General features: G+C 42.7%; 1 protein-coding gene and 1 pseudogene across 1 annotated transcript in view; both read left to right on the top strand.

Annotated features, from left to right (window-relative positions):
- The window catches only part of BBS4 (Bardet-Biedl syndrome 4), a 66,293-nt gene that overhangs the window by 47,785 nt on the left and 3,731 nt on the right, over nucleotides 1-14,777 (top strand). Inside the window, exons 5-12 of the mRNA XM_090270054.1 lie at nucleotides 3,782-3,893; nucleotides 5,107-5,179; nucleotides 6,452-6,505; nucleotides 8,157-8,284; nucleotides 10,412-10,466; nucleotides 11,389-11,457; nucleotides 13,075-13,227; nucleotides 13,325-13,496. Of these exons, the coding sequence (XP_090126180.1) occupies nucleotides 3,782-3,893; nucleotides 5,107-5,179; nucleotides 6,452-6,505; nucleotides 8,157-8,284; nucleotides 10,412-10,466; nucleotides 11,389-11,457; nucleotides 13,075-13,227; nucleotides 13,325-13,496 (816 nt within the window). The remainder of the gene's footprint in view (nucleotides 1-3,781; nucleotides 3,894-5,106; nucleotides 5,180-6,451; nucleotides 6,506-8,156; nucleotides 8,285-10,411; nucleotides 10,467-11,388; nucleotides 11,458-13,074; nucleotides 13,228-13,324; nucleotides 13,497-14,777) is intronic.
- On the top strand, nucleotides 253-1,736 carry LOC150015706 (tubulin alpha-1A chain-like; annotated as a pseudogene).

Below are 14,777 nucleotides of genomic sequence, written 5' to 3'. Positions count from 1 at the left end.
TGTCATTCAGGATAGAAGGGCAGAGGAAGTGTTTTTAGGACAACGTAAAACTGAAGGAGTTTGTTAGATCCAAACCACTGTTATATGATATGTTAAAGGGACTTGTTTAGAAGATGGAGGATTAAAACTATGAACATTAAAATGAAAACTGTAATGTTCTCTTACATCGACCGCTTAAGAGTCGCGCTGTAAGAAGCAACAATCTCTCTTCTTCCTCTCCATCATCCATTCGGCAGCCGCAAAGCAGCAACCATGCATGAATGTATCTCCATCCACGTTGGCCAAGCTGGTGTCCAGATTGGCAATGCCTGCTGGGAGCTCTACTGCCTAGAACATGACATCCAGCCCGATGGCCAGATGCCAAGTGACAAGACCATTGGGGGAGGAGATGACTCCTTCACACCTTCTTCAGTGAGACAGGTGCTGGCAAGCACGTGCCCAGGGCAGAGTTTGTAGACCGGGAACCCACAGTCAATGATGAAATTCGCACTGGTACCTACCGCCAGCTCTTTCACCCTGAGCAGCTGATCACAGGCAAGGAAGATGCTGCCAATAACTATGCCCGTGGACACTACACCATTGGCAAGGAGATCATTGACCTCGTCCTGGACCAAATTCAGAAAATGACTGACCAGTGCACAGGTCTTCAGGGCTTCTTGGTTTTCCACAACTTTGGTGGGGGAACTGGTTCTGGGTTCACCTCCCTGCTGATGGAGAGTCTCTGTTGATTATGGCAAGAAGTCCAAGCTGGAGTTCTCCATTTACCCAGCCACCCAGGTTTCCACAGCTGTAGTTGAACCCTACAACTCCATCCTTACCACCCACACCACCCTGGAGCACTCTGATTGTGCCTTCATGGTTGACAATGAGGCCATCTATGACATCTGTCGTAGAAACCTCAATATTGAGCGCCCAACCTACACTAACCTGAATAGGTTGATAGGTCAAATTGTGTCCTCCATCACTGCTTCCCTCAGGTTTGATGGAGCCCTGAATGTCGATCTGACCGAATTCCAGACCAACCTGGTGCCCTATCCCCCGCATCCACTTCCCTCTTGCCACGTATGCTCCTGTCATCTCTGCTGAGAAAGCCTACCATGAACAGCTTTCTGTAGCAGAGATCACCAGAGTGTGCTTTGAGCCAGCAAACCAGATGGTGAAATGTGACCCTCGCCACGGTAAATACATGGCTTGCTGCCTGTTGTACCGTGGTGATGTGGTTCCCAGAGATGTCAATGCTGCCATTGCCACTATCAAGACCAAGCGTACCATCCAGTTTGTGGACTGGTGCCCCACTGGCTTCAAAGTTGGCATTAATTACCAGCCTCCCACTGTGGTGCCTGGTGGAGACCTGGCTAAAGTACAGTGAGCTGTGTGCATGCTGAGCAACACCACAGCTATTGCTGAGGCCTGGGCTCGCCTGGATCACAAGTTTGACCTGATGTATGCCAAGCGTGCCTTTGTCCACTGGTACATGGGTGAGGGCATGGAGGAAGGAGAGTTTTCTGAGGCCCGTGAGGACATGGCTGCCCTAGAGAAGGATTATGAAGAGGTTGGTGTGGATTCTGTTGAAGGAGAGGGTGAGGAAGAAGGAGAGGAATACTAAAGTTAAAACATCAACGGTGCTGCTTTTACAGGGAAGCTTATTCTGTTTCAAACATGAAAAGTTGTGGTCTGATCAGTTAACTTGTATGTAGCAGTGTATACAATTACTGGCCTATGCTTTAAAACATGAAGCTTTGTTACAGACCCAGCTAGTCCGCGTCTCTGAAGGGTTTGAATAAAGTATTCCCTGTCTTAAAAAAAAAAAAAAGAAAAAGAAAAGAAAACTGTATCACAACAAGCAAGAACAGAAGCTAGGGAATCGAAACAAAGTCAAACTAAGTAGGCAACGGGAGTGGAAAAAGAACCATAGGTAGGGGGAACATATTAGGGGGAGGTCAGAGGGAGGGCGAAGGAGGGAAAGGGAGGGAGGTGGTACAGGAATTAAGAAGCACAGTAGGAGGGAGTGGAATAGCCAGAAAGATGTTGAGAACAACCATATGCACAACCAATGGGCATGGACTAAAAGGGGGTACAATTGGGGGGAGGGCGGTCACAGGGTGGAGGGGAGCAGGGGAAATGTAATTGGGACAACTGTAACAGCATAGTCAATAATTTTTAAAAAAGGAAAAAAAAAAAAAAGGTTGTAACGGGTCTGGGACAGCGCTCCGAACCAACCCGCTCCTTCAGGGCGCGGTGGTCTGTGGCCTTGGGAGCCACGTCCAAAGGCTTGCGTGGGTTATAGAACCGTGTCTCGCAAACAGACTACGGAATCCACATAGCAAATAACAGTGTTAACAGAAGAACAAGAACTTTAATGGGTCTGGATGGACTGAGCCGGCAGGAGAAGCTGTCTCCCATTCCTTCTGCGCCCACTTCCATGCAACTGTGAGCGTGGTGACCTGTGGCCAAGTGGGAGATTCCTAGAGCCATCGTCAACTGCACAGCACAGATGAAAAAGTGTTTAAAATGTATACTTAAGGAGGGAAATCAATGTGTAAAGGGCAAAAACTATAGAGATGCCCTTGGTAAATAATGTAAATACAGATTAACAAGGAATGTGCCATTTATACAAACAGAGCTCTCTGTTACTTGAAGCTGTGGCAGTTTGAAGAGGCAAAGCAGGATTGTGAGCAGGTGCTTCAGATAACGGGAATGTGATGCTGTAGACAAGCTCTTGCTCATAAAGGACTCAAGAATAATCAGAAAAGTTTAAACGATCTGAATCAAGTTCTCCTGCTAGACTCAAGCATTATTGAGGCGAAGGTGGAAATGGTGACCAGATTCCTTAATATTAAAGACAATAGGGCATCATTCAACAAAGAAAACGAGAGAAGGAAAATTGAGATTCAAGACATGAATGAAGGCCATGAAGAAAGAGCCTGGTAAGACCTCTAAGGAGGTCCCTACTGGCTCTCTTGCTTCTGAGAAGAGGGACACAAGCAATGGACCACTAGAGGACTATGAAAAACTGTTGTCTGTTAAGCCTAATGGTGCCTGTGAAGCTGGTCAGCTTGTAAATCCTATCAATACTAGGAAAGGTAAGCCAATGCATACCTTTTAGCCATCACTGAACTGAAAGATTTGCCAATTTTATTGAGTAACAAACTTGAAAAGGATATATTCCTCCTCCCCCTTCGGTCTCTGAAAAATAATCTATTTAAATGTCTTCTCAGCCCTCTTTTAAGAATGACCATATTTATTCCCTTAATGAAAGGGAAAGTGAAGAACTCATCATACTGAAAGTTCCCTTGTTAACTGAGTCAAAGTAAAGGTATTTCTTACAATAAAGCATTCAGCCCTGGCTGGTGTGGTTTAGTGAACAGAGCGCCAGCCTGCGAACAAAAGGGTTGCTGGTCTGATTCCGAGTCAGGGCACATGCCTGGGTTGTGGGTGAACATCCCCAGGTGTGGATGCATGAGAAGCAAGCACACATGATGCTTCTCTCCCTCTCTTTCTCACTCCCTAACCCTCTCTCTAACAATAAATAGATAAAATTAAAAACAAAAATGAAAACATTTAGGTCTCAAAAAAATAAAAGGGAGAAAGGTTTTAGCATGTCAACAACTTTGCTATTTGTTTCAACCCATCTGAAGTCATATCCAACTGTATTAAAGATACAATTTTCTAAAGAATTTCTTTGTTATGATTCCCTACTTCCACTTCTTTAATTTTTCTGATACCAGGTTCCATTCTTCCCAGAACATGATTTTATTTTCTTTGTTTTGTTTCTTGGCAGCATTGATATTTCGCCTGGAAGGAAATATCCAAGACTCCCTAGAACTCTTTCAGACCTGTGCTGTTCTCAGCCCTCAGTGTGCTGATAACCTCAAGCAGGTGGCCAGATCGTTGTGAGTATTGGCAACCTGTAGACCCTGGGGTGCTCACAGAAAACTGTGTAATGAGCATTCTCAGGCAGCGGCCGCTTCAGGCCGCTTCAGGCTCATACATAAGAGAGAGCTCTTTAATAGGTATAGTGGGATTCACTTTGAAGAGTATAGATTAACTTTAAAATTTGACAAAATAACTTGTTTAAAGAAACTGAATATTTCAAACACTGTATTATTCTACTTTGACAGGGGAACACTGATACTGGTTATCATATAAATAGTGACATTTTGTGCCCCTAGTCCTCTAATTTTATTGCCAACCCATGGAAACTTTCTCATCCAACCCTTAGCATAATATTCTGTTGACACCAGTAGGTTTTTAATACGTGTTCATTGAGTGGATGCCCTGAAGGTTCCTGAATGCAAGCAACTTCCAGAGTCTTTCTAAGCTATATAGCTAATAGCTTTACTAGTGCAGGAAAGTGTTTTGTGGGTTCCTGTCCCTATTTTCTTACCTACATTGTGATTTATACATGCACTATCTTTGCATAAAGCCTGTTCTTCCCCTGTTTCTCCAGAACCATTATCCAATATCAGGGATAGAGACTTAGGCTTGGGAGGGCAGGTCATGTTCCTCATAGGTGATAGTGATAAATGATGGCAGCTCTTGCTTAACATGCTACATTATTTACCTTGCTTCTTTTTTGGTCTCCATTTGTAGTACACTGTGGAAAGTAAACTACGGAAGACTCACTACATTGGTGTAGACTGGGACCAAGGCCCTGGAACAGCTACCAGTGTAGTCCCTACCTGGAAAGTTGCTCTTGCCATATAGAAGCCTCACTGGCTAAACCAGCACAACTAACTCATAGGGATGAGGCTTCCAGAATTCTCTGCCAGATGGACTATGAGTCAAATGTAGGACTAGTGGGGTTAGAGTTAGAAAAGCTTTGAGTTAATAATTATGGAAAAATGTAGCCCTGGCCAAGTGGTTCAGTTGGTTGGAACATCATCTTATACGCCAGTGACCTGTCTCTGAGGGTTCTATTCCCAGTCAGTGCACATACCTAGGTTGTGGGTTTGATTCCCGGTCGGGGTGCATACAGGAGGGAGCCGATTGATGTCTCTCTCTCTCCCTCTCCCCCTCCTCTCTTTCTAAAATCAATAAAAACATATCGTTGGGTGTGGATTTAAAACAAAAGCAATTATTATGGAAAATGTATTTCTTCTACAGATTTCTTCTGGGAAAACATAAAGCTGCCACTGAAGTGTATAATGAAGCAGCTAAACTTAACCAGGAAGATTGGGTAAGTAGGGAACTTTAAGTTCTTTGTTATTAGTAACATGTTAATGGTTCCATTTATCATATTGCTGTCTTTGTTGTTATTACTGAATTCTTACATGCCCAAGTATGCCTTTATCCTCACACTAGATTGGTGATTTGGCTAGGTATAAGATCAAAAATCATGTTTCCATTTTACTTAGCAACGTTGCTGCATGGTTTTCTAGTAGTGAGTGTGTTACTACTGAGCAGTTTGTTATTAGTCTGATTCCTCTTGATAACCTCACTTTTCTTCTAGAAGCATTCTTTCTCTAAAGCTGTCTTAAATTAAGGGAGGTTTTTTGTTGTTGTTAAAGATTTTTAGTTTTAATTTGTAGAGAGAGGGGAAGGGAAAGAGAAAGAAAGGGAAAGAAACATTGATTGATTACCTCTCCTACTTGCCCCAGCTGAGGACAAACCTGCAATCCAGGCATGTGCCCTGACCAGGGATCGAACTGGCAATCTTTCAGTGTACCAAAGAATGCCCAACCAATTGAGCCATGCTGGTCAGGGCTAAATTTAGAGAGATTTAATGAAGAGAATTCAAGAAATTCTATAGAATTCAAGGTCAAGGAATACAGGTTGGTCTTGGAATGAACTAGAATGGAAAGCTGCCAGCAACGAGGCTAGCTACTCTGCATTTTTTCATTTTTTCTTTTTGTAGATCAACAGTTGGTAAAAATTTTTTGTAATGGGCCAGCTAGTCAATAGTTTAAGCTTTGTGGCTTCATATAGTCTCTGTTGCAACTACTCAACTCTCTGAGGTTCTAGTGTGAAAGCCATAGACAATACCAATAAAACTTTATTTACAAAAGAAAAGGCAGAGACAGATTTGGATACTCCATCATAGTGCCCTCCAGATGGTGCTGTCAGTCCCCAAGCCCACATCGCCTAGTGCATTCTTAGGTCCCTAGGAAGAGGACTGACAGACACATATACGTATACCTGTCTCCTTATGGTGGGGCAGGGGCATCTCTTAGAGAAAAAAAGTATGGGGATGGGCTGGGTATGTACCCCAAGATATCACCTGTTTGTTCTGCTTTTATCTCTTATAATCTGTGGGGATTCTTAATATTAAGGAACCCATTTTTTTAGAATTAAATTTATTTTAAGTATGAAATACAGTAAAAAAACTACTGTAATGCATATTTTAGTTCAAACTTTGCTGAACAATAACAATCTCTAGGCGTTTGTTGTTTCACTCTAATGCATACTATGGAATTTACACCTAAGCTGTTTTCTTTTCTTTTGTGTATAGGAGATCTGTCATAATCTAGGAGTTTGCTACATTTATCTGAAACAGTTCAACAAGGTAATTTATAGAAATGGTGGGGGCAGTTGAGCAGTTAGCTGGTGATTTCACTGAGGGTACACGTGTTACAAAGGTGCTCATTGTGTATTTATTATTCCTACTGCTTGCAGAGACTTTTGGAAGTAAAAATTGAAAGTGCCACCTACATTTATCCCCATTTTTCTATTTGTCATTATCCACCTTTTCCGCCCTGCTTTTAACAAGAAAATGAAACATTCTAGAAATATGAGGGAATGGTACTCTAATTGCTTTTTCCTCTCTTCTTTTTCTCTACCCCCAGTTTAATTTTCTAGTATAGAAACAAGAGTTCAATAAAACTTAGATAACAGAAAGTGTAATCATGACCATATGAGCTCTTTTATGCACTGACAGCAACTGGTTTTAGTTTTTAAGGTCATTAGAGATGAATTTTTAAGTTATAAGTAGACCTGGTTTCTAAGAGTTTCAGTTTTTAAGGTTATTTTCCACATGAGAATTTATATTTCATTGTGATTAAGCTGTAGGCTCTAAGGTTCTATATCAGATAAAACATTTTAGCTTACCTTGGTACTCAGATATGAAAAAAAATGTATCTTAACTGAAGGACAGACTAAATTATTGAGAGCTCTGGAAGTTAATGACAGTGGGGTTGCATAGAGTTTCCTTCATAAAACTTCCACTTAGTGATTGTGAAGTCTTACTTTCTTTTCTCCAGTGCCAACAGGACTGAGAATCCGAGTTGGTTAATATCCATTTGACAGTGTTTAATCTGTCCCTCAGGGGTGTGAAAACAAAATCTGTACATCAGCAATTGAGGTGTGAGAGTAACTTTTACTCCTGTGAAATATATAATAATATATATAAATTAAAATATATATATTTAGTGTATCTCTTAGGTTTTCTGGTCAGATCTTACAGTGTTATATACTTGGTTAGGAGATTTTTCTCTTTAGAGGACATTCCAAGCAAGTACATTTCCGTTAGTAGGATTATTAAGGGAGAGGCAGGATTGGTCTTTGGTCAGACCTGTAAAGGAGAGATTATATTTAGATCTTACTGTAAAGCTAACAGAGCAAACACAACATCTGACATTTATGTAAATACTTGTTGAATCAGTGAATGACTAAAAAAAGCCCCTTTGGCCATCTACTAGAAGGATATAAGCTCTTTCAGAGCAAGGAGTTTGTCTTGTTAGCTCTAGTATTCCTAGCACCTAGGACAAAAGGCACTCAGTGAATACATATTGAGTGAATAAATGAGAACGATCCATTTATCAAAATATCGGTAAGGAAAATGAGGTCCGCTCTGGGAAAGGTTGTGCAGTCGGTCACCGGTGCAGCTGGGCAGTGCTGTGCACTATACTATGATGTCCCTTCTGACTTGTGAAGTATTAGTCATGGGTATGATTAGCAAGAGGCAGAAAACACTCTAAAAGGTTAATCATCTTGTATAAACTCTTCCAAGTGGTTCCAGAGCCGATACTCCATGCTTCCAGCTGTCCTGTGAGCAAGTCCAGTTTGGGCATGTGTTGTTTTGGAGTAGTGAGGGCTTTGTGCTTAAATGTGGTGTTCCTACACTGGTACAGCAGAGCTCTGTTTTTACCTTAGCCACACAAACCCACTGTCCTTTCGTGGTAGTGATTTGGTTTTCTTTATCTCATCAATCTTGTTAGGCACAAGACCAGTTGCACCAGGCTCTACATCTTAACAGGCATGATCTGACTTACATAATGCTGGGGAAGATTCACTTGCTGGAGGGGAACTTGGACAAAGCCGTCGAAATCTATAAGAAAGCAGTGGAGTAAGTGTGTCTGGTTCCTTCAGAGCAAGGAAAAACTTTTTCAAAAATGAGAGCAGATGTATGAACTCCCAAGCCTAATACAGAATATGTGTAACTGATAACTAGTTGTATGAATAAGAGTAAATGTTAAGCTAAGGTTAAGAGCTCCCAATGGCTTAAATAAGGAAGATTTATGTTTCTTTCTCACTTATTAATATGGCTGGTTTAACCTAGCTGGGCAGCTCTGCTTGACATGGCCAGTCTGGGATCCAGGTTCCCTCCTTATTGACCCACCATTCCTTAGGTTGTTGTCTTTAACTGCATGGTTGAGGCTTACTTGCTATAGCATCCATGTCAGGTTGCGGTTGGGGGAGGTGGTGCAGGAAACTAAGTACTGAATAAAGAGCTCGTAGTGTTTCAAATGGCCCAGAAGTTGCACACAGCGTTCCGGTTCTCATTCCATGGTTCAAAATTAGTGAGGTGGCCATAACCAAGGGAAATGGGCACACATGCTCTGGGGGAGGATGTTATTAGCATGAGACCAATATCTTGTTTTTTTAGAGGAGGCCAAACCCCTGCTGATGATGGAACTGACAGGCTCTGCCAGGATGGTGTTCCAAGTTTCCTCTAGAAACTCATGCTGTCTTGCTTTTTCTTTATAGGACCTTGTCTTGTTTTAAGTGGGATAGCTGTAGCAAAATGCTTTAGTGTCTCATTTGTTTGGTCACTTAATAGACTGCCTGGTCACAGAGTCTAGTATTTCTTGTAATTAGACCTTGAACTAAACTTAACTTGTTAATTTGTTAATTACCTTTGTCTTCTACCATAGTTGCATTGTAGTCACTTTTCTGGTTATATCAGTCACAGCACAGCTTTCTGAATTTTCTTCAGTCATATTTTGTGTCTAAAAAGATATAAAAATCCCTTGGTTTGTTAACTTATGGGAAAGAACTTCTGTCATTAAGAGGCTAAGTGTATGTGGACAAGCAGGAAGGCGCCCACATAGCATATGTTAAGCTTCTGTGGGGCTGGTGGCAGCCCTGATCTGTGATCCCTGCCTTCTGGAAGATTAGCTCACATAAATCTGAAGGGTGACTTAAGTCACAAAAATTTCAAAGGCAGAAAAGGGGACAGCCAAGCATTCGGAGTCTCAATGAGAATGTGGAGACCCACAGCTTGGAGACAGCAGTTATGTTTTGGTGGGGGGGTGGACGCCACCAGCATCGTGGAAGTTACTTAGTTTGGGGGAGGGAGGTGAGCAAAATTGATATTTATTATGGCAAAGAGTGAAGGGAAAATACTCAGTTGAACTAAGTAAGCTCTGTTTGGCCAGCTCAGGCCTCCCTGGGTGGGGCTCTGGCCCTTCTGATCTGGTCTCCTCATAGGTAACCAGAGGCCTAACTCATGCCTTAGAAGCGTGAGACATTGTTCCTTGCTTTTGGCATTTTTACTGTTGAAACTTTCTGATGATCCTATAGTCAGGTCAGCTCAGCTAAGTGCTGCTTTGGTTCTGTAACAAAGAGAAATATCAGTGAAGGATAAATATCAATGTTTACTCCCCAAATTCTAATGCCTAATTCTTTCCTAGAGCTGGTATGTCTTTCTTCTTCTGTTTAATTTGGTTATTTAATGTGGCCTTTTGTTTACATAGAGGGCAGAGCATTAGGGCCTTGGGATCCTAAATTACAAAAAAAAAATTATGCAGGCTACCATTGTGAGTAGAGTGAGAACAGAAAGAAAAAGAAATCCAACCAGAAGGGAACTGGCTAAGACTAGATACGTTACAGACTGACTTGGTTTATAAAGCATTGTTCTTTCATTCTGTCGGTGTAATGAAGACAGTTGACAGTCACACAAAATATTCCATGGGTTCTTTCTTAGGACTTTGACCCTAAGAGAAGGTCCTGTAAAGGAGTCTGGATTCTAAGTCTCATTTCTTTCTTGCTGAGCCATCCTCCCTGTAGCCAGGGTTGAGATGGCCTACTATTGAAGGCAATTCCCAGTCACCCTGGGGAATTTCCATGGGGAGTGGGACAGGCAGTAGTGTTTCTCAGGTGTGCCACAGGGCATGTTACTGTCCATGTGCCTGAGTCTCATTCACATCTTGTTTCCCCTCTGAGTGTCTCTGTGTTGATCTTTGTGTTACAGGTTCTCACCAGAAAATACAGAACTTCTTACAACTTTAGGATTACTCTACTTACAGGTAAGGAGAACTCTTTACTCCTTCATGCACTGATGCTAGAAATGCTTTTGGATTTGTGTATTGTGGTTTCCTTGCATTTTGATTTACTTTAACACATTTCACTAAAGCTCATAAGAAGCACATGAACCTTACTGCCTGCGTTATTATATTCTTTGTATGTTAAAGGAATTGACTTAATTTTCTGCATTCAAATTAAAACTGCAATTATAATTTTTAAAGGAAAGAGCACATGTGAAATAACTGTGGTCATGGGAATTGTTATTTTATTGTGGGGAGAGAAACTGTGACACAAGTTAGCACTGTCAGGGCTTTGGGGCTAAGGCCATTTCTGTTGTTCCTTCTTCCCAGCCAGGTCCTACGGGAAAGAGAAGGCAAAGCATTTATCTAGAATAAGAAGTCTGTCTCCTCTCCCCTCCACATTCCTGAGTGTGAACGAAGTTCTTTTAGCTCAATCAGTTCTCCTTATCAGCCTGAGAACTGGAGCCCAGCATTCCTCTGGGACCTCTCTACCCATCCCATTCCCCATCTACTTCCCTAGTTCCCTGCTTTGCTGATCCTGCCTCCAGCTCTGCCTCTTTCATTTTTCTTTAAAAGGAATTAGGAGTTTAACCCCAGGCCTTCCTGGCTTTGGCTTCGGAGGTTGGCCCCAGGAGAGATGAGGCTAACTAGCCCATTTCCTGCCAAGAGACATTAGTGTGGAGCAGCACCAGTGTGGCAGAGAGGGCCCCTGGCAAATAGATACTTTGATTTTATCAGGGGACAAATGTGGGGATTTTTAGTTTTCTTTTTCTATTTGGTATGTGTAGCTTTCTTTTTGTCAAGAGAACTCAGAAAAGTCAGGTACTTCAGGTTGTGTTTGACCAGACTCCTTAAACTGCCATCTCCCTGCTGATATAATTCTCTGCTTTGCTTTTTCTCCAAGCTTGGCATTTACCAGAAGGCATTTGAACACCTTGGAAATGCACTGACTTATGACCCAACCAACTACAAGGTACTACTGTAGGCTGTCAAACCCCAGAGCCTTCACATAGATGGTCCCACTGCTCCTAGAGATGATCTGGCCCAAGAAAGCATTTTGAATACCTGAGAAATTACCTTTTTCTGAGAAAAATTATAAATAAACATGGCTCTTCTTATTTGAAAATATTGTAAAGTGTTGATGCTCTGTTTCCTGTTTTTCAAAAGAGCACCTTTGTGCTTAATAGGTTGGAGTGTTGTCCCAATACGCCAAGTTTGCTGGTCAGGGCACATATATAGGAAGCAACCAATGAATGCATAAATAAGTGAAACAACAGATCGATGTTTCTCTTCTCCTCTCTCTGTCTCTCTCCCCCTCCCCATCACCCCCTTCCTCTCTCTCCCAAATCGATACATTAAAAAAAAAATTTTTTTTTTTTTGAACAATACATTTGTGCACTGGCTGGTGTGACTCAGTGGAGTGAGCAACCAGCCTGTGGACTGAAAATCTGCCAGTTCAATTCCTGGTCAGGGCACATGCCTGGGTTGCAGGCCAGGTCCCCAGTTGGGGGCGTGTAAGAGGCAACCAATCTATATTTCTCTCCCTCTCTTTCTCATTCCTTTCCCCTCTTTCTAAAACTCTTTTTAAAAAAGAGCACATTTGTTATGACAGGCCGGTAACTTATGCAGAAAGTGACATTGTAGTGCTGGTAAAGTTTTATGTACCAAATTTAGGAAATTAGCACTGCTTCCACAACGACTGTCAAAAATAACTTCTGGTGAAATGACTTCCAGATCCGTAATGAATTTGCTATTAGAACCCTTATTCAGATGTGTCTTTAGGGATGAGAAGATCATCAAGTAGATGAGTGTCACTGAGGGAGACGCAGCAAAACAGGCTGTGAAGGAAATAGCCTCAGTCCTGTCTTAGAATCACATTAGCCTGACTCCATGAGCTCCCCACCTGACACCTGGACTGATGAAGCCTAAAGCTGAGTAACCCTTTGTCCTGTGGCAGAAGGAGCTGTGCCTTAAGTGACAAAGAGAGGAGTATTTGAGTTGTCTGCAGCAGCACTCGGTGTACCAAGTAGGGGCTGCAGGGAGCAGGTTAAAGGCAGTGGTTACTGAAAGGGCTCTGAGGCGCAGAAATACTGACTTCCCCGGTGAGAAGTAGGAAACAAATGAGCTGGGTAAAGTCAGTGACATTTTTCTTTAAAAGATTTTATTTATTTTTAGAAACAGAGGGAGGGGAAGAGAAAGAGATGGAGAGAAACATCAGTCTGTGGTTGCCTCTCATGTACCCCCCAACTGGGGACCCGGCCTGCAACCAAGGCATGTGCCCGGACTGGGAATCGAACTGGCAACCCCCTAGTTCACAGGCTGGCACTCAATCCACCGAGCCACACCCACCAGGGCAAGTCAGTGACATTTTATCTTTTCTTTTTCTATACCATGCCAAAGAGAGCCACAGTGTCGGGTATAGGGACATTTCTTATGATCATTTGTCCCAATAGCTTGACTATGTTATAATATGTCCCTGGAAGTTTTTCAATCATGTTATGCAGAGTATCCATACCCAGGAAGGCCCCTTTGCTGCTGTAGCCTTTTGGGAATGACTGAATTATCAGCTTTCCATGTCCTATATTTTCAGGCCATCTTGGCAGCAGGCAGCATGATGCAGACCCATGGAGACTATGATGTTGCCCTCACCAAATACAGAGTTGTAGCTTGTGCTGTTCCAGAAAGTCCTCCACTCTGGAATAACATTGGAATGTGTTTCTTTGGCAAGAAGAAATACGTAGCAGTGAGTGTCTCCTCGCCTTCCTGTTTGTGTCCACGCACGCCGTTTCGGGGTCTGCCCAGCTTGCCTCACCCTCACTGAGTGCTCCTCTCTCCTGCAGGCTATCAGCTGCCTGAAACGAGCCAACTACTTGGCGCCCTTTGATTGGAAGATCCTCTATAATCTGGGCCTTGTCCACTTGACCATGCAGCAGTATGCGTCAGCCTTCCATTTTCTCAGTGCGGCCATCAGGTTCCAGCCAAAGGTGGGGGAGCTCTACATGCTCTTGGCTGGTAAGAGACAATTATTTGGAGAACCCTCTCCACAGTGTGTAATAAGGGGGAAATGAATTAGAATCACTGGAGGTCAGAGGCTAAATGTCCTATAGAAGCCATTCTCTTATAGATCCCGTAGGAATCTGGATTGCTGTATTAGAGCTTGAAAAACAATGAAGAAAATGACGACGAAGCACTTGGTTGCTTCTAACTTGCGGGAATTTCACTCAGAGACCAATAGGTTAAATCAAGATCATCTCTAGTTTATCTTTTACCAAAATGTTTTCCCTTGACTTGACAGTATATATATCTTCCAGCTAAGTTCCAGATTTCATAAATGTAAGAGATATATCTTATAGGTTTGATGAGGGGATTACATGATTAAATAACCAGTGAATATTAACTAATGGTTTTATTGTTAGCTACTGTAATACACAGAGAAGGAAAACTCTGACTCCAAAAAACCTCCACTGCCTTGCGGCATACCTCTCCAGGGGAAAGGCTAGGGGAGTAAACCCCGACAGAAAATCCGGAGCCGGAGTCCCTAAGGCGGTTTGACGTTGTAGTCAACACCGGCAACTCCTGCGGCGCACCTGAAGCCAAGCTGTATTGACTCCGTCTTTCCCTTGGACCTTTCAGCTGCGAAGAGAGGGGGGATCTGCTGCATGGGCAACAGCAGACCCTCCATATCACCCTGCCCAGGCTCTGTAGCTTCAGCTTCACTGGAGAGGACACTCCAGCGTCATCGCAAGATGTCGATTCAACACGGAAGGAGACAGATACTGTGTCACTCCCGAGTCGGACTGCACAGCCATTCTCGGCGGTGCAGATAGACTCTTCAGAAGCTACACCATCGTCTCTCGAGACGACGGCTGCCAACAACAACAACTGTAATACAAAAGTATTCACTAAATGTTCTTTCTAGAAGATAGTTCTCCATATACTGAACTTACTAAAATATAAGCCCCAAAGCAGTTTGCATGTTTTCACTGACATTGGTCTTCAGGTGCTTTTTGGTCATTATTGTGGGGTTCTTATTTGTAAGAGAAAAGTTGCAAAAGTAAATTGAGTGATGAATACAAGGCTAGCCTAGTTGTAATGTGGACAGGAAGGTAAACAAATTGCCACACTGTAAGGCACAAGCAGCAATTCTAATATCACATGATGGAGAGGGCCTTGACACTGTTCTGAAGGATAAGCTGGAATTCAGTCGCACCATGTACCCCGCCGTTAATTAGCGGGCAGTAGAGTTACAGATGTCAGTGGGGAGATGCGTCAGGAACAGTACCTTGGGCATCA

The sequence above is a fragment of the Furipterus horrens genome, unplaced genomic scaffold, assembly GCF_987537825.1.
Source record: "Furipterus horrens unplaced genomic scaffold, mFurHor1.1.pri manual_scaffold_3, whole genome shotgun sequence".
Classification (NCBI taxonomy): domain Eukaryota; kingdom Metazoa; phylum Chordata; class Mammalia; order Chiroptera; family Furipteridae; genus Furipterus; species Furipterus horrens.
The sequence above is the reverse complement of the archived record's forward strand: the minus strand, read 5'-3'. Positions and strand labels throughout refer to the sequence as shown.